At 40.8% G+C, this 20,062-nt stretch overlaps 2 protein-coding genes across 2 annotated transcripts; one reads left to right on the top strand and one right to left on the bottom strand.

Moving 5' to 3' along the window:
* Positions 1–1,144: 1,144 nt before the first annotated feature.
* On the bottom strand, positions 1,145–7,943 carry bap1 (BRCA1 associated deubiquitinase 1). Its single transcript, XM_079218483.1, has 17 exons — positions 7,872–7,943; positions 7,538–7,567; positions 7,404–7,458; positions 7,096–7,228; positions 6,146–6,265; positions 5,707–5,768; positions 5,417–5,559; positions 5,082–5,160; positions 4,878–5,001; positions 4,592–4,724; positions 4,325–4,494; positions 4,006–4,139; positions 3,418–3,881; positions 2,956–3,179; positions 2,666–2,758; positions 2,499–2,571; positions 1,145–2,075 (listed from the first exon to the last, which is right to left on the bottom strand). Exons 1-17 carry the CDS (start codon positions 7,906–7,908, stop codon positions 1,942–1,944), a joined length of 2,208 nt encoding a protein of 735 aa, XP_079074609.1. The 5' UTR covers positions 7,909–7,943; the 3' UTR covers positions 1,145–1,941.
* A 2,642-nt stretch (positions 7,944–10,585) lies between these two features.
* Positions 10,586–19,605, top strand: rad54l2 (RAD54 like 2; the record flags this gene model as incomplete). Its single annotated transcript, XM_079217972.1, has 21 exons — positions 10,586–10,787; positions 10,930–11,230; positions 11,327–11,463; positions 11,548–11,688; positions 11,773–12,005; positions 12,116–12,298; positions 12,422–12,555; positions 12,642–12,838; positions 13,016–13,358; positions 13,451–13,628; positions 13,770–14,000; positions 14,238–14,356; positions 14,794–14,909; positions 15,257–15,356; positions 15,454–15,659; positions 16,139–16,308; positions 16,723–16,919; positions 17,339–17,517; positions 17,659–17,748; positions 17,838–17,930; positions 18,605–19,605. The coding sequence occupies 21 exons, from the start codon at positions 10,586–10,588 to the stop codon at positions 19,603–19,605; spliced, it is 4,551 nt and encodes a 1,516-aa protein (XP_079074098.1).
* Positions 19,606–20,062: the final 457 nt, after the last annotated feature.

Here is a 20,062-nt window from a genome sequence, read left to right as displayed (position 1 = left end):
TGTTTGAAATGTTGGTATATTTGTCCATATTTTGCATTTCTGTTCCTGTGAGCCTAAAAGAGGTCCACAGTACACTACAAATTGTGCTTACTCATCATTTAATTACACAATCTATAAAGCTAAAACTATTAATTGACTAATCTATTTGACAATTAATCAGCAACTATCTTGATAATCGATTAGGATAATCATATAAGTAATTTAAAAGAGGCCAATAGATCTTGGTTCCAGCTTTTGAATATATTGCTTTTCATCTGATCTTTTTACGATATTAAACTAAATACTTTTTGGTGTTCGGATTCTTAATAGCAGCTATAATAGGGCTTTGGGAAATTCTGAAAATGGTGGCCATTAAAAATTCTGAAGTAGTATAAACAAATTGATTAATCAACTAATTGAGAAAAGTGAAAATGTATTAATTCGTAATAAAAATAACTAGTTGCAGACCAGATATTCCTAAATCCAAAGATCTTGGTCTCTGTCTCTAAACCAAATCACAGGCAAACAGTGGTGACATAACACTACAGCATGTACAAATGTGTGGGTGAAGGGTATTTTTTTAGCTCCCACTCCCACAGATGCTACTGTGTGTACTTGACCATTCTAATCTTATTGGTGTTCAAAGATGTTAAAGATTGAGTGTCAGATTGAAAATGAAATAAACAACCTAATGACCAGAGAGACAAACTGAAATTTTAATGGAACATATATAATTGTTATTATAATAAAATAACACCAGTACAAACACACTAAGAATACAACATATGCATCTAAATACACATGAACATCACAGCCATGGTACCACAACACAATCCTTCTGCAGAAAAGCCAAAGTCCATTTTATTGTGAACGTCTGTTACAGAAAGGAAATGATTCTGAGATGGTCCCACTCGTTTCTGAATGATTGCTCTCCCTAGTGTACACCAACTGTCACTACAATAAAACACTTAGATCTCATAAACCTAATCTTGTTTACCTACTAAGATTTGTAACATAAATGTCAACAGCCTTTGTAAACATGTTGTTGTACTATGAGAGGGAATCCTACGTCAATAAATTCACTCCCAATATAAAATACTGTAATCCTGGATGAACCGTTCTAGTCACGCCACTTTAAAAAAAAAATGAAATCTGGATTATAGCAAGACATTTGTATTGACTTTATTGTGGTATGAATTGGCAAGCACACAGAACAACTGAACTCAGTGTACAGGAAAGCCAACCAACAGTTACATATGTACAAAAACATACAAGATCACACATCCAACTAAATAATCACTCACTTTGAGATCCATTTCAAGTACAAAAATAACAAAAATAACAGCGTGTTTCTCATTTGCAGGACCTCAAAAGATATTTATACACAGCAAGTGACCCTTTGTTGAAAAAACATTCAAGAATGTGATTAAAAGATGTTTTTTTTATGTTACAAAGTGAATTACCAACAGTGAAGAGAATATAACTGAAATTCTATGGAGGAATAAAACACCTGGCCTTCTTTTGTCAGAACACTCAATACTTCATTGGCACCATAAAAACACGGGTTGAGGAAATATCGACTTATTGTTACCAAATTGAATATTTGATGATATACTAAACTGACCATAAGACTGGAGAGGAGATCTTTCAATAATAATGAATACTTTGCCAGATGAAAAAGCATTCGACACACCATTGGGCACATTCCTTTTTTTATATTTACAAACAGTCAATAGCAGTGGTACAAGAAAAACGAAAATTTACATTGAGACTAAAATGAAAGTACATATATACATAAATGATAAGAACTAACCAAACACATGGTCGATCTCATGAAGGAGAGGAGGCTTAGACTAAAATACAACCCTAGACCGCCGTTATGAGAGAGGTTCAGGATTGCATCAATTTCATTTTCTCTGTGGTGATTGCTCGGTTTCTTACAGAAGTTATGATTGTTTGAAATTACTGCCGCTTGGCTTTGTACGGTCGGGAGCGTTTCCTGCGATCAGGCTTCCTCTGTTTGTGCAACCGGCCGATACTAACTCCCTGACGACGACGCACGGAAATGTTTTGCTCCACAAGGCTGGCCAACATGCCTGAAGAATGAGAATCAGAATGAGTGAAGGAGCAAAGAAAGTATAACAACCACAACAAAACAACAGATTTGAGCATTTAAATAGGATTTTGCAAATATGTGGTGGCTAAAATGTTATTTATTAGTAATCTTTTATTTCTTCCTTTTAGGAGGGACATGTAGTATTGTCATGCCGGTTGTATTTTGTGTGTTAAGCCAGTAAAGAAGAAACAGGTGGCCTTGTATATTTTTCAACAATAACCATAAATATGGTGTAATGCTAGTGGAGAGTATGAGACCTTTAGTCACCAATGATCCACCACAAAGACCCCAGGAATTTAAGTGGAACTTTTAAAATGTTTAATTGTGTTTTTTAATGGAAAAAGTAAAAGGGGAGAAGAATGGTAAAGAGAAGAAGATAAATTCTCAAGATGATGACATTTACCTTCTTGGGCCAGCATTGATATAAAGGTGCAGATGAACTCATCGTAATTATGGGTCCTCCTCTGATCATCAATCTGATCAAATGAAAACACGTTTTTTTATTAAAAGCCAACAAAAACAACGTCTCACTCACTAGAATTGGATTGGTTCCAAGTAAACAAAACCTACTTTGTATTTCTTTCTCTTTTCTACTTCCTCTTTTAGATACACCTCATAATTGGCGATGTCGGCCTCCACACACTTGAGCAGTGCAAGCAGCTCCTGCAAGAGACGGAATAAGATTAACCACTCATTGTGTTTGTTGTTTATTATACCTTTATAGTGTACAGTTTTTTTTGGAAGCACAAGTAAAAAATGTGAGACTAATGTGATGTTAAAAAAATATATCATCAGGTTGATAAAAAAGAGCAAGGTATATACTACAATTCATTATAACACAAGGGCATCCATGGACTTACTTTGGGAGAGTACTTTTCCCCAGGGGGCTTGATGTCGGCCGTTGTTTCTGAAGCATTGAGCTTTTCCTTGCTAGCCTTCACCTCTGCTCCATCTTTGCTCTCCTCTTGTTTCATCTCCACAGACGGTCCCTCATCTCCCTCATTCACGCCCTCCTTCTCTGCTGCTGAGAGGTCTTTTATCTTCTCGAGAGTGCAAGGCCGCTTTGTGCCATCTGCAGCCAAATCTACCGTACAGAGTAGAGATAAAGTAGCAAACTATCAGAATGAGCTAGACTCTGACAATCCATTAATACAATGATTGTATGTTATTCACATTAAAAAGGTCCTGTTTATGCCTATTGTCTATGATGATTAATAAGCTCTGACTGTTCTGTGATTATCAAGTTATAGACTAAAATGCTAAGACTTTTAAAATCACCTTTGTAAATAACACAGAATATTGCAACGACCTCTGGTACTCACCAGATGGAGGGAGAGCATAGATGATGCCATCCTCCTGCAGGTGTAACAAGGCTGCGCTGACAGAGGGACCCAGTTCTCTCACAGCACGGTTATGTCTGGAGTCTAGTCTGAGCATCTCATCTTCTCCAAACAGCACACGAGACAGATGGGATGCAACTGGACTGGATGGGCGGGTGGCAGCCTGGGAGCGCGCGGGTGAGCGTAGCGGGGAGTTGAAGGCGCTGCCGATCTCAGAGGCCGTGTCAGTGCTTTCATTGCTGGGTGTGGGGGAAGGCTGGGACGCAGATGTGATGCAAATGCCTCCTGTGCGCCCTTCTGTGCGTACAGAAAGGGGTGTATTTAGGGCATCTTTCCTTTGGGCTTCCTTCTTCAGTTTCTCAGCCAACACAGTGAGCGCAATCTGGCTCTCCATTCCAGTCCCTGTCCGCAATGGTCGTGATCGCAGACTTGCCTTCCGTCTAAACCTAAATGACAACAAATTTAAAATTAAGAGCAACATCGAAAATGATTCTAAAGAGCTTTAGCTTCCTTCAGTTAGGTCATAAACATAGAAAGAAATTATACCTTTATATACATTACGATGCTAACCTGTTGGATGTGGCTGCAGCACCAGTTACTACCTCTTCCTCATCTTCATAATCAGCTTCATCGTCGGAGTATTGGGGTTTGGGCGGCACTGCCACTCGAGAGCGTCCAACTACAGCAGCAAGATCCTCCTCTTCCTGTTAATCAGATACAAAGGGACTTTTAATTAACATTATAGTGGATTTGCATTTTTTTTTTTTAAATACAACCCGCACATCTAACAAAGATCTTTTCCGGCCAAAGTTTGTGAAGAAACTGCAGAACACACACTAAATACATCCAAAATACTTTTCTATGCCAGGACCTTTACTTCTGCCGTTACCTGCATTGGGGACTTGGCATAGTTGTGGTTGTCCAGGAAGGCCGGCAGCCGCTGAACAATGGGGTTGGGACTGGTGACTTGCTGGGGACCTCCTCCTGTGGGGACTGGTGGTTTGCCAGGGATCTTAGCTTTTCCTGGGGCATCCTTAGACTGACCTCCAGACTCATCCACTGAATGGAATATTAGATTAGAGTCTGTGTATTTCAGGAAAATGTTTACAAGATGTATTTGAACAAAGGCTGGGGAAAGAAAGCCAACCTGAAGTACCTGAATCAGCCCTCTGGGATGTAACTGGCTCCACATCTGCCTCTTTCTTGATCACAATGGTTTTATCATCAACGGAGGAAGACTCCTGCTGCTTCTTGTCGTGGACAAGCTCGGGCTGAGTGAGCCGGATCATCTGAAGGCATGACAACATACAAAAGGTATCCAATAGCAATACCACATTCGGACATAAAAACAAGTGTCAACTATGTCATGCTGCAGCAAAGGTCATAACAATTCATCCATTTGTATTTTATTTCAGGTGAGGAAATTTATAGTAGATCCTGACCTTCTGAAGACCCTCCAGAACAGTCTGTCGATTCCTCTTTAGAATTTCAAGTTTGGACTCATACTTCATCCTGCGGTCAGGCACCACTGCCATGAGGTTGAAGCGAATGTCATGGTACGGCTCCCTGAAAAAGAGAAGAAGAACAGCATGAAAAGAAATAGGAGGTGAACTATCGCTGCGTGAGCTAACTGGCTCAAGACTCACCCAGCAGTGGCCAATCCAATCCTCTCCATGATAACCCGCCGAGCTTTATCGGTCCATTCCTCCTCCTCACCCCAAGGCCCTGAAATAGAGTAAAATATTATACTTTATTTATGCATTAATGAAATGTGTGCAATGTGTCATAACAAGGAATCCCAAAACAATATGAATGGCACACACTGAATAGGTAAACTCTTGAATTTAATACATACCTATATATATATACCTCAACATAGGCACAGCCTTTACGCCAACTGTCAGTAATTCCATGCCAGCCAAAATACTACAAATCAGTGAAAAGAGCAGGGCTGTATTTTTTTGTCAGTGTGTACTCATACCGTGATCAATGGGGTATGCCTTGAGTCCATCAAGCTCAAAGAGTCGGTCTTTGATGGGCACATAGCTCACAAAGTGGAATGCCTCCATAGTTCGCACTGCACTGATCCCATTCTGTTTCTCCGGCAGGTGCCTGGGCTCCGGTCTCCATAGAAACACAGAATGAGAGCTTAAGAAACTGATGAATGCACAAAGCCTGACATCTCTCACAGTATAGTAGACCAATAATATTGGATTTTTTTTTCACAGAGGCATGAGACATTTAAAAAAGGAACCACTGACTGAAACCTACCTGGCGTGGCTGTTATGTGCTCTGGCAAGCTCTGGGGCATTTCCTATTGCGTAACCTTTACTCTGAAAAATACATACAAATCAAAAGTTAAACATGAGGGAAGCAGGAGGGAGAGAAATGTGATCTGTTGAGATATATAGATAGATGCATAGAGAGAGAGATAGAGAGATAGAGCGAGAGACCGTTCATACAAATGAAAAACTCCTGATTTGACTGTAGACCATTGTCTGTTCTTTATATTTAATTTTGTTTTGCGAAATATAGATTATCATTACCTTATCTAACCAGCACCTATTAAGTTGTCAATTTACGATCATTTCTTAGACTAACAGCCAAAGCAAAAACTAATCTGAGAACTGATTTTCAAATGAAAAATGTATAAAGCACACTATTAAAATTACACTTCCCATAACACGAGTGAGTGTGAGAAACATCTTACCTCTGGACTAAAGCCTTTTGTGAAAGCCTTCATGCGACTAAGGGTGATGCCGAGTTCAACACCACTGCAGTTCAGAAGCACACTCAACAAAGCGTGGGTTGCACATGAATTTGGTATAAGCTAGACACATAAATGACAGCATAAACACAAGTCAGAGTTAGAATATGCATTTTATCAAATGTGTTCCTTTCGACATTATTACCAGACATGATTTTTAAGTGCTGGAAGCAGAAAAAATATCTTATGACTTCTATTTTGTATGGTGGAATCGATCTCCACATTTTTAAAAGTTCCATATATGTTAGAATATAACTGCTATACTTAGTTTGTCCTTTCATTAATACTGAATATATGGATCATTGGTTTCATATATTGTGCAGACTTGGTTGATAGTTGATTAATAATAATTCATCAAAAGAACATTTTCAGATTATTTTTAGTTTTTGATTTGAGATATAAATGTACACATTATTGCAATATATATTATGTGAAAACACACAAAATGTACTGGTACCACAATTTGCTGGCTTTTCAAAATTGCATACAGTATAAAACCTGTGGCTAAATAGTCAAAATAATTTGCACAAATTACTTTGAGACCAGATATGATATGAATGACATTTGTCATTGGTTTTGCAACTTGAATGAAAAATACTTAAATACTAAAACAATAGTTATCTGGAGTGATGATAAAATGGCTTTTGAGTATGAATGAAATTTGCTCAGGAGTAGCGTATTTACTTTATGGACAGTACTATTGCAAAAATGAATTTCCCTTAGATGACAGGAATGTAATGGAATGGAATCTAATACTGATAACATGACAGCTGATAAGAAATCAGCGAAAGGTGTTATGACTTCAAACACAGATCAGTTGCTCAGTAATCAAACTACTTTATTTACACATTATTTCACATCAATAACTACAATAACTGCACATTAACACTTACCTGATGAGCAAAGAACATATCATTTACAATTTCCTCGTCAATGACAGAAGTCTCATCCACCAAAGTGTTGACTTTCCTCCTGGATCGACGTTCCTCAATCCACTTGAACAAGAAGATGAAGCCATAGACAGGGCTAAAAAAAGAATGTTGTTTATACAGTCAAACAAGGTGTAAGCAAATGAACACTGTATATTCAGCTATGAGTTTGGATGGCATTAACTGACATTACCTGCCAGAGAGTTTCATTATTGATTTACTCGCAACTATTGTTCACCAAACAGACTTGCATTTGGTTACAAATGACATACCTTTGGCATTTGCTTTGCAGATCATAGATTTCCTCTACTTGAACACCTTTGATACCTACAGAACACACATTTTAATTGGCTTTATTAGACTCAGGACAGGCTTTGGCTTCTGTAAAAGTGCACAAGTTACTCACCAAAATCTTCAACCAGCAAAGTGAAGAGTCCTGAAATTATCAAAATTGTATGTATGGTTGAATAGCATAGAATACAGCAGAAAACATCGTGAATGACCAGATTAACGTTAATATTTTAGCTAATAATCCTCCTCATATTTTGCCTTTGGTTACTCGCTCCATCAACTTTTTGTTTATTCTTGTTCACCGTGCTTCGATCTTGAATTGCATTTAAGTTACTTTTATACGCTTAATACGTCAAGCTGCTTAGAAAGCTAAACTGTCTATCTGGATGTGTGTGTGTGGAAGCTAACGATGGTGAACGTTAGCTGTGTTGTTTGTCGAATTGTCTCACCTGGATCACTCTCGAGCTCGAGCCACCCTTTGTTCATTTTCGCATTTTCGAACAAAGCTGACTAATCTTTAAGATGTGTTCCAGTCCATGTCCGAAAGAGGTGTAATAATCTAAAACGATAATGCTGTATCCATTCACGAGACAACTCTGGAGAGCTCAAGATAAACACAATAGACAGAATTGGCCGCCTACAAACTACGTCATCAAGAAACGACAGGGGGTCGCAAAAACCCGTCCTCTCCCCAACTTCCGGTTGTCAGAACTAAGACCAAACAATCAATAAATCAGGCAATCAATACATTCATAGTTGTATTTGTTAGGTGCACCTTTTCTTTAATTAAATTATGATAACATACATGTAAATCAATAACCCGGAAAACTCTAAATGATGACAAAGTTGAAATACTAATTATATTAAAGGTTAAGATTCGGTGAATGTCATTATTTGTCGCACTCATGGACATACAATCCAGCTCTACAGTATTTTCAGAACTTGCAAATATTGAATAAGCATAGTAACATTATGGACATGTAATGTGCAATATGATATTCAAATGTTCTTTTTTACGTTTTTTGTTTTGTATGAATGTAATGCTACATAATTAAAAAAAATACTGATTGGGAAGAGGATATTTACTAAAAAAAGCACAGTACATAATTTGAAGTTGAAGTGTTGCAAATATTTAAAACGTTTATTTTATTGTATTCGTTACCGGGCTTTTTCAGTGCCGGAACCTCACTCGGAGCTACGTGTATGGGGGCGGTATTTATGGTTACACTGGAAAAAAATTGGAAATTAGCAACGTTTATCAGTTGAATTTTCACAGTTCACGTCCTGGGCGAATTAATTGGTCGGTTGTTGTATGCAAGAGAGGTTCCTTGAAGAGTACAGCAAAGTTGCATCCAAGGTAAGATCCAACAACAGAGCAGCCCGATGTTTGAGTTAAACTGGCGCGTCTTACCTAACCGACAGCGTTAGCCATGTTGTAGTGCAGGCTAGCATTAGCTACGTGAACGTTACACCTAACGTTGAACAATACAAGATTATTATCTCGTGACGACAGACCCTAAAACAGTCTGATCGACACGAAAAGCAAATTTTCTTTGAGCCGAAGATACAACCAGCCACCCTGTTTTGCTGCCACTAACGGGCAATGTTTAGTTCAACAGTAATGTGATATTAGCGTTTGGGTTTGCGTTCATTGTTGTGTAATTGGCGATCATATCGGTCTGCGGACTCGACCTGAGAAACATTACCATTTATTTGCATTCGTTTAGGAAGCCCAATAAGACAACTAACGTCAGGTATTTGATATTAACGTTAATTAACAATAACAACAACATGGTGATAGATGAGATGCAGAAATAGCTTCATGCTATTTGCTGCCGCTTGCCGCCTCCATCCTCTGCTCAAAAGCCTTTGGGCGAAATCCCTCCCATGTGTCACGTCATATTTAACATTGAATATTAAACATTAGATTCCGCACTCATAAGGACTCAGTACATTCAGTGTGTGATATATGCAAATGTAAACATACTGTATGAGGGCTGTAGCAGCTTTACAAAAATAGCCTGTTTTGGATGGACCACAAACGGGACTAACTTCCGTATGATGCGTGTTAAAGTGTTTTGCTGTCAAACGTCAGGTCTGTAAACTCACCAAAATGATTTAAACGTGTAGTTGGATTTACCATCTAGCTGGTTATGCAGTTTGCAGTATTTGCTTCTCTGTATAATCTGGCCAAGTTAACAATGACTCGGGGGCAGCAGGTCTGTCTTTAATGAAGGATTAAAGACAGATTATTTATTTTATTTTATAGTATCGTTAGTCCCAATCCTTTAGGACCATGGCCAAGTTAAAAACCTGTACAGTTGGTGATGCTGACCTTTTTATTTTGTTAACATATCAGCAGCATCATCAAGGAAGCCTCCCATATTTCAAAGTTTAAAAAATAAATAATTCAGTGTTTTTTTTTTTTGTCTCATTGAGACATCTGCAACACTTGTCCATGCCTTTGTCATCAGCAGTCCAGCCTAAATGAATGTTCTTATTAAGAATATCGCTTCTCTCCCTATTTGAGGGGCTCAGGGCTTGATTTAGCATAATGGTTCACCATTGCAGAGATGAACAAGTGGGGCTAGGTACAAGGTTACATTCATTACAAGTTAAAATAAAGAGGAAACACAAATCAATGCAGTAGCTTAATGGGGAAAGACTTTTTCTCAACTGGAATGCTCTTTTAATTGGGCCTGTTTATAATTAGCTCAACAATCCATTCCAAATGATGTCCCTTACTTTAATAAGGGCCAAATAATCCTGTAATTTCAGTTCTTCTTTAACATCCCACTGGTCTGGCGCCAGTCAGATTATGTATCTGACATGTTTAAATTTTAAGAATCCAAGAGGTTTCTCAGGTCACAGATCAGTCGTTTGATTTCAGATTGGAGTGTGTTTATAAATCAAACATTGTAGAAGTGGTTAGAGAATATTGTTTACCGATTAGTAGATGGACAGAAATGTAGTCATTGGCAATTTTCAGAATGTATTAACAGTGACATTATTTCAGGTAAAAATACCAGACATAGATGGTTGTAAAATCTCATTGTCCAATAACTAGGTTTAGTTTTAAAATGTTAAGATGTGATTTATTTCATTATTGTAGGGCTCCTGATGAAGGTGTGTAGGTGATACTTTGAGAGCCTTGTAAGACGCCATGTCTGAAGAGGCCATTTCAGAAAGTGACCTGGAGCCCAGCCTTAACAGTGAAGAAGAGTATTTGGAAAATGAAGAGCAGGAGGAAGAGGACAATGAGGACAATGAGGACAATGAGGACAATGAGGACAATGAGGACAATGAGGACATGGAAGAAGATGAGGATGAAAATGACGGAGATGACGAAGATGATGATGGTGTTGGTGAGCGACAAATTAACTTCCCTTGTGCCTCTTATTATTCAAATGCATTCACAGATAATTGTAATATAAAGAAAAGGAATCGGTCCCCGTTAACTAGTCTGTGAAGACATCAACTGAACTATTGTCTATTTTCTCTCTCAAGAACGACCTGCGAGTGCAGAGAGCAGGACAGAAACTGCTCCGGATGGCAGGGACTCCACTTCAACTACCTCTGGAGAGCCATCCCCAGAGTCTCCGTCTCAGCCTGCGTCCCGCCCATCCTCCACGGCTCCCTCCAGACCGTCTTCTCGTTCTCAGCCTCCACCCAGCCCAGAAAACTCAAGCCAGAGCAAGCCACCTTCCAGCAAAACAAAGAAACATAAAGCCTCGAAATCAACCAAATCTTCTAAGTCTTCAAAAGGCTCCAAGCCATCTAAGCCTATACACATGAGGAAGAATATCAGGTACATGTATCTGTTTGATATTTTCTCTCAAGTACAGTATATTGCTAAATGCTAAATGTTGGTATGTAAAATTGAACTTTTCCGTTATGCTTACAGAAAGCTGCTGAAAGAGAATCAGCTGGAGGCTGGGACCAAGGCAGCTCAACAGGAGGAGATGGACAGGAGGAAGCGTTTGGAGCAGCAGAGGAAGGACTTCCCTACAGCAGCTTCAACTCTCTCAGACTCTCAGCTAGGTGACTGTCCCGCTTTCAGTCAAGTTTGACATTTCTTTTGGGTACTTTTATATATCCTAATACCTTGCCATCTCTCTCCAATAGTCGACACTGCTTCAATTTTAGGGGAAGTGTCTCACTTGGTCCCTGCTCTCCTGAGCCAGCAGGATGTGATCTGTCTGGACAGCAGTGGTGATGAAGATGAACAAGTGGACCCTAAGCTACCTGCACTTGCTATTAGAGATGGTAAGCTATATGATACTAATGTGAAACTAGAATCATTTTTACTCCAAATGATTTCACACTGTTTTCACTTCTCCTGTGGCGTAGATATAATTGAGCTTAGTTCTGGGGATGAGGACACCCTGCAGATCAGCAGCGAGTCGACCGATGAGGATGCTGATGGCACCGGCGCCTCAATGGAGAGCAGCGGGGCACATATCAACGATGCTATGAATCTGCCTGATGCCCAGGGTCAAGTACTGGTTAATATCAGTCACCCTGCAGAGGAGAAAGATATTTACCTTGCTCCACAGCTAGCCAAGGCTGTCAAACCTCACCAGGTATGCCCATAATCTTGTTCTCTCTCAAACTCTCAAAACATCCTTCTTCTGTAGCAGAAACCCACAGTCCAACTTGTTTAATCTCAAACATTTGTCTCCTCGTTTATAAGATTGGGGGAATCCGGTTTCTCTATGATAACCTCATTGAGTCACTGGAGCGGTATAAGAGCAGCAGTGGCTTTGGCTGCATTCTTGCTCACAGCATGGGGTTGGGCAAGACACTGCAGGTCATTTCCTTCACTGACATTCTACTGAGGAATACTGAGGCTCACACTGTGCTTGTCATTGTTCCTGTGAGTAATACAAGTGTATACAGTGCTAAAATAAATATGTAGACTAAACATTCATCTTCTCTGAAGTCACTATCTTATTTTGATTTCAATTAACCTCTGAAATATTTTCTTCCGTCATAAAAGGTGAACACACTTCAGAACTGGCTGACAGAGTTTAACCTCTGGCTCCCAGCACAAGAAGCCATTTCCCCTGACACTGATCCTGAACTCGTCACAGGCCGCACATTCAAAGTTCATATTCTAAACGATGAGCACAAGTACGTAACATTCCATGTTGTGTGCAAGATTAAGCATTGATTGTCAAACATTCAAGCTGTTAATCGTCGCCCTGTGTGTATTGCAGATCGACGGTGGCCAGGGCCAAAGTTGTGGAGGAGTGGTCCAGAGATGGAGGGGTGTTGCTGATGGGTTATGAGATTTACCGTTTGCTGTCCATGAAAAAGAGCTTTGTAATGGGCAAGAAGAGGAGATCAAAGAAGCCAGCAGGACCAATCATCATTGATCTGGATGAAGAAGATAGACAGCAGGAACTTATGAAAGGTCAGCAAAAGTTAAGGGAAGCGGTTTTAAAAATGTGTTTAAATTGCCCTAACTCATTTTGTGAAGTTGTCTATGTGCCATTTGAAAATGTAAATGGCACACAAATGCAAGCCAATTTACAGTGTAATGTATATTTACAGACTTATTCCCTCAATCTTCTTTTGACTCTCTTTTCAGTTATTGAAAGGGCCATAGCTCGCCCGGGCCCAGATGTGGTGATATGTGATGAAGGTCATCGTATCAAAAACTGCCATGCCAGCACATCACAGGCTCTGAAGAACATCCGCTCCCGGCGCAGAGTAGTCCTGACCGGTTACCCGTTGCAGAACAACCTCATTGAATACTGGTGCATGGTGGACTTTGTTAGGCCTGACTTTTTAGGCACACGTCAGGAATTCAGCAACATGTTTGAGCGGCCCATTCTGAACGGGCAGTGTGTGGACAGCACTCCTCAAGATGTCCGCTTGATGCGCTACCGCAGCCATGTGCTGCACAGCCTGCTGGAAGGTTTTGTCCAGAGGTAAACTTTCTGTCAGTGCTGGATTTAGATGGTGGACAAAAACCACAATGCTAACCTGTCAATATTCTCTGTGGCACTTTTCTGGGTTACAGACGAGGTCATGATGTGCTGAGAGACCAGCTTCCCTCCAAGGAGGAGCATGTGATCTTGGTGCGTCTCTCTCCGGTTCAGAGGGCGCTGTATACCGAGTTCATGAGACGCTTTCGAGAAGCAGGGAACAGTGGCTGGCTCGGTCTAAACCCACTCAAAGCCTTTTGTGTATGCTGTAAGGTGAGGCTGTTTCCCTTGCTGTTAGGTCGAAAAACGTCTGGTACTGACGGGCCAGACAACCTGTTTTCTAGTGATACATTTGATGAATCCGGTTCATTTTTGATCAAGTAAGCCTCCTTCTTCTTCCCCGGATCCCATCAGATCTGGAATCACCCAGATGTCCTCTATGAAGCCCTGCAGAAGGAGAATCATGCCAACGAGCAGGACCTGGACCTCGATGACCTCACTTCAGCTGGTAACCCCCGCTGTCCTGCTGCGGGTGCCGGCCTGAAAGCCAAAGTGGCCGACTCAAGCAACAGCAAAGTCAACAGCGCCCTGCCACTACAAAATCACTCTCAGGAAAAAGCCAATCAAGTCATTACATATGAATGGGTATGTCATGACAGTCCATGTGAGCTGCCACAGCTCAGTTTTACAGCTAAAAGAGTCCACTTTTTGTTAGATTCTTGTCTCAAACCTCAAGCTCAAAAAAATGTAGAATGTTGAAACTACTTTGTTTAATGCTGATATGTCTGCTATACTAACATGTAATCTTCGTCGTCATCTCCACATAGTGGTCTCTGAGTCGTGCACTGCCTTTTAATTCAACCTCCACATTCTATGTTACAGGCAAAGGGCATAATGTCAAACTACCACACCGGAGTCCTGGAGAACTCTGCCAAGATGATTCTGCTCTTCCACTTGATTGATGAGAGTGCTGGAAGAAGAGACAAGATGTTGATCTTTAGGTAAGTCCAACGTGCATTGCGTTAAACACAAATCAACGATTAAGATGCTTAGAGAAGAGGTTGACTGACTTTGCATTTCAGCTTATTAGATCAGAGTTGTGAGAGCTTTTAGAGGTTTTTACAAACTGGGGGAAATTCATATTTTAATCTTCCTACGTCTTATGAGGTTACTCTTCTAAGCAGGAATTTCATAGTTTACCAAAAAGATGACCTTTTAATTAAACACAGTTCATAGTTGTTTGTAGTCATACATGTACATACAGCAGTACTGTGACATCTGACCTGTTTATAGTAACTCTTTACTTTGAGTAAGTCTCCACAACAAACTCGCTATTATTTCTTAATACTTTTTATTTATTTTATAATAAGTTTTATTTATTTCATCCCACGGTGTACTTTACTTACCCCCATATCGGTTTCTGCCCTTTACCTACTAGTCAAAGTTTGTCCACCCTGACGGTGATTGAGGACTTCTTATCAAAGAGACCCATGCCGCCAGGCATCGCCTCTGACACCCAGAGCCAAAACTGGGTTCGCAATATCAATTACTACAGTGAGTCATCCAGCCTGTTCTCTCTCGTCTCTCCACCAAACAGCAACTCTGCAGAAAGTGTGGTCATCACCACTGAAACCTTTTGATGGTCTTTATTTAGTATCAATTTAGCTGCAATTTCTTGCAGTTCTTGACAAAAATGTTTGTTTTTGTATATATTGTATGAGTCTTTTTATCTTGGCGGAATATAAAAAAGAACTTCTCCCATAAGAATTTGATAGAAAATAGGAATGTCCATGATTTTAAAAATATCCAATATCTCAAGTATTCAATGAAAGATATTACCATGACACTTTCTGGGTGTTCAGGTGATTCAGTGTTGAAAGATAATGTTTGTCTGTCTCCAGGACTGGATGGGAGTACATCTGCCTCAGAAAGAGAGCGACTTATAAATCAGTTTAATGACCCAGAAAACAAAAAAACATGGGTCTTCCTACTTTCTACAAGGTATGTGTATCTGCTCTTTTTTTTTCTTCTTTTTTTTTTCTCACTTCCTGTATTCACTAAGAGAAATATTATCAATAATTTGCTGTGCTCCTTTTAGAGCGGGCTGCTTGGGGGTGAATCTGATTGGGGCCAACCGTGTGGTCGTGTTTGATGCCTCCTGGAACCCATGTCATGATGCGCAGGCGGTGTGTAGGGTCTACCGCTATGGCCAGAAGAAACCCTGCTACATTTACCGCCTTGTCTGTGATTTCACCTTGGAGAAAAAGATTTATGACAGACAAGTCTCCAAACAGGGCATGTCTGGTAAGAGATTTGTACATGTGTGTGAACTATCTTCATATTAAACATTGCATTCATATTTCAATTGCACAATCCGGTTATTATCTGGTTACAACTATTGGGGTCCGTCTCATGAACAGGATAAATAAGCTCTCGAGAAGAGTTCCAAGTATTATTAGCTACTTCATTTAAATTCTTAATTTGACAAGTAATACTTGAATATATCATTTAAAGTTGTTATTGAGCACTAATCCAAGCACTATAAACATATACTTAACCAGTTAAAAGTTCCTCATAGTATTGTTATTATTAAACTGTCTCAATTTAATACCGATTCCTTTATATGACCTACATAGGTAAACAAGACCATCTTGTCAGAGTAACTTTCTATGTAGTTATTGCTTTTGATGGGCGCCACAAACTCCTCCAGGCACATTTTCTGAATGCTTCGGGCATTTCAATATGGGACCTTTAAAATGTTGTGTGTGTGTGTTTGTTTAAAGACCGTGTGGTTGATGACCTGAACCCAGTGCTGAACTTCACTCGTAAGGAAGTGGACTCGCTGCTGCATTTTGTAGAAGAGGAACCTGAAAGAATTTCCCTGGAATCCCAGAATGAATTTGAAATCGTGATGTATCAAGCTTGTCAGCTTTACCCACACCTCATCACCAAGGTACAGAAAATACTGTTGGAACCGTTTTTCACACCATATGCCATCCGATTTGTTTCCCACTCCAGAAAAGCACCCAAGATAATTCATGAACCAAATTAATGAACCACAATGGTGTTTGCATTTCTGATTTTGCAAATCTTTTAGATGGCTGTTTTTTTTTAGCCCTCTGCAGTCTACTCAGTGACTAGATTGAAGAGGGTTAAACTATGACAGTGTATCGTATGTTCATCTGATGTCCCTTGATCCAATTCAACCACACAGAAATTCTCGTAACACTTACATCTCTTCGGCTTAACTCGTAAAACTGAAATGGGCAGTCTGTCTGTGAAAAGGATCAACTTGCTTCTTGCATGGAAAATCCAATCTGACAGTTGATCTGTAGTTTAATTTCCTTCTTTTCATTTCTCTCCTTAGCAACCGTTTCCTCACGAGTCTCTGCTGGTGGATCGGAAGGAGTCGAAACTGACCAAAGCAGAGAAGAGAGCCGCCAAGAAGAGCTACGAGGAAGAGAAACGAGCCTCCGTGCCTCACTCGCGTCCATCATACGCCCCCTACTACCCAACCAGTGATCAGGCGCTCACAAACATACCAGCATTCAACCAACGCGGCTGGTGGGTTTTAGACTGAATATTTTAGCTTGCATTCATTTTAGGTATCTAATTAAATTGTTTGCATAGTGGCTCACAGATGCTAATGTTTTGTTTCAAATGTAAACCATTGGCTTCCCAGCGACGACCAGCGACGTTTTCCTGATATTCTGTAATGCAATGCGTTACAATTGACGCTTTCCTCCACCAAATATATTAAGTAGTCTATGCGATTGCATCCACCACGAACAAAATCGACTCTCAAATCTGACTGCCTTGCTTACTGGCAAAAACATGCCTCCAAAATTAAACCACCATTAAATGTGTTACTTTCTTTGAGATGGTAACTATACGTGAGTTTGTCTTCTACATTTCCATCAGATTAAACAAAACTGTTATGTTTGTGTGTGAGCGTCTCATGAGTTCAGCCCTCATTTTTCCAGGCGTCCCATGGCACGGCCAGATGACAAGCCTGTGGCAAGTGTCAGGCCCATCCAGTCAACCCCAATCCCCATGATGCCTCGCCAGGCCGGCATGGGTGGCTCCAGCTCTGCCGGCAGCCTGCCTGTCAACTTCCTGCAGAAAGCTGGAGTTTATGTGCAGAGAATTGTCACCACAACTGGTAATATATAATATTTTAAATGCTTAAATCATTGAATGTACCACACCAACCCTGACATGTTGCATTAACCATTTTATGTATTATTTCTTGTGAAATGTAGTGACCATACAATAACATCTGCCATTGTGTCTGGATCTACAGATATTGTAATCCCAGGAGCCAACAGCACAACCGATGTTCAAGCTCGAATTAGTGCAGGAGAGAGCATCCATGTTATCAGAGGATCAAAAGGTAGTTGCAACCATGCAGTAATTTCTCTCTTCGTACAAAGCATTTTGAGTTAATGCCGAGGTCATGTCTTGATGTATTCTCCACCACAGGTACCTACATTAGGACAAACGATGGAAGGATTTTTGCTATTCGATCTGGAAAGCTCAGTAGGCCAAGCGTCGGGGGCTCTGCTGCTTCAAGAGGTACAAAGTCATATTAATTCATCTTGGTTCCAGCTATATAGTTTTGTATTACAACCACCCGAACAACTCATACAACACCGAGGGTGATATTCTTTTACACAAAGTTCAGTTTACTTGTCAAGAGAAGGAACTATGCAACCTGGGAAAACAGTATACTGTCTTCTGTGGCTCTGCAGAGTCGTAATGATGTCATCAGGGTTATCTCAGTGTTGGCTTTAGACTTAAAGAATATTACAAAAAGCCAGCCTTACAAACAGGAGATGTGGAGTTTAAAATATGTGGGCATGCAGGAGGTATAGGGTCTGATGAAAGCCACCATCAATTTGGAGGGATTCGACCCCTTATTACAGAGTTAAAGTCAGAATACCTCAACCTCTGCTGCACTGTTGGCTATCTGTATTTTATGGTTTCTGACAACCCTCCAGCTGTATGGAAGTGGCATACTTAATCTTGAGTACACATCCAACTCCTAAGTACGTTAAACATAATGTTTTAGAGGATGAAACACTATAAGGAATTACTGTTGGTTATTAACTTCTATAATATTTGTACATCAAGGACATATTTGGCTTCACCATCTTATTTCCAGGATTGACCTTTTCAAACATACATTATTCAGAGACCGAGACATTGTCTCCTGACATTTCACGATTGCCTTTCTCTCTCTGCCACAGACACCCAGGGTTCCCTGATCCATCCACTCAGTAATGGCTGTTCATCGCCTGCGGATCAACAGCAGGGTTCTCCCAACGGGGAGCAGCGGCCCTCCTCTCCCTTAAGCTCTGAGATTCTCAGAGAGCTCAGCCGCTACGCTTCATCCACAAGTGACGCCACCGCTGGCATGGGGAATGAATTGCCATCACCGTCCGAAATGTTGGCTATAACAGCAGGAGGGAATGAAGGCAGTTCACAAAACAATCTGACCGGTGATCTCAATAGGCAGCTCAGTGATGACCTCTTGAGCTCGGCTCTAGAGATGCGGGGCAGCAAGCGCCGGAGTACTGAAAGCCAGGGCAACACACAAATAGGAGGCAAACGCAGTTCTGCTGTAGCACGTTTCCCTGGACTATCCATGGGCTCCAGTGGGCTCAATTTCCCCCCCGTGGGTATGAACTCCTCCTCCCTACTGGGGAACATAGGTCACATGAGTCATCCACTTCTGATGGGTGGTAGCGGTGGATCGTCATTCCTTCAAACCACAGGACAAACCCTGGCTGACCTACAGAACATGTTCCCCTCTGCAGGCTCGGACCTACTGAGACAGTCTGCCACAGGAAACGGACACCTTCCCACCTCCTCCTCGTCCTCTCTGTCAACTGTTCTCCCGATGGCATCTGCACCCTCGGCAGCCACGTCTTCCTCCTTGGTGTCCGGGTCTCTGCCTCCGTACTTGATGAATCCCAACATGGCTGGAATGCTTTCATCTGGCTTCCCTCTCAACTACAGTCAGTCGCTGCTCTCTGAGGCGAGGATGTTCCCTACCCCTCTCCTTTCTGGGTCGGGGGGATTCCCCACGCCTAACTCCAGCTCTACTACATCCAATTTCCTCTCCCATTTCAACAATCCCACTTCCAGCCTGTTGGGAGCAGCTCTGACTCAGCTGGACATGCATCAGAGTACAGAGAACGGCGACAGTAGTTCTGATGACGACGTTATAGAGGTGACCGGGCAGTAGAGGGGCAGTTTCACACACTGTTTGATCAATCACGGCAAACATAAATTAGGGATGGGAATGATTACACTGTTATGAAATGAACTAAATGGATTATGTTACAACATCTACTCCAACCTATGAACTGATGATTGATGGTCAGATGCATTGGGATATTCTGAATATGTGCGCATAAAGCTAGAAACAACTAGTCAGTTAAATGTATTTTGACCTTGCTGTTCCTACATTTAGCTGCATTCCCATTCCTAATGGTCTCATTAAACCACACACACACACACACACACACACACACACACACACACACACACACACACACACACACTTGCCTGCAAATGAGAGAATCAACTTGTACCTTAATGACTTTACAAAAGTAAGAGTAACAAATCCTTATGCTGAATATCCCAGAGTTGTTCAGCTGGAGCATCAGAACAGTCGAACAGACAACTGTCGTTCGGGGACC

The sequence above is a fragment of the Taurulus bubalis genome (assembly GCF_910589615.1).
Source record: "Taurulus bubalis genome assembly, chromosome: 5".
Classification (NCBI taxonomy): Eukaryota; Metazoa; Chordata; class Actinopteri; order Perciformes; family Cottidae; genus Taurulus; species Taurulus bubalis.
Note: the sequence above shows the minus strand (reverse complement) of the source record. Positions and strands in the feature narration are given on the sequence as shown.

Coding starts and splice junctions, on each gene's coding strand:
- bap1 (XM_079218483.1), bottom strand. CDS start 7,908: ATGAACAAAGGGTGGCTCGAGCTCGAGAGTGATCCAG. Junction 3,882..4,005: donor GCTGCAGCCACATCCAACAG/GTTAGCATCGTA, acceptor GTTGTCATTTAG/GTTTAGACGGAAGGCAAGTC. Junction 2,759..2,955: donor GGGAAAAGTACTCTCCCAAA/GTAAGTCCATGG, acceptor CGTCTCTTGCAG/GAGCTGCTTGCACTGCTCAA.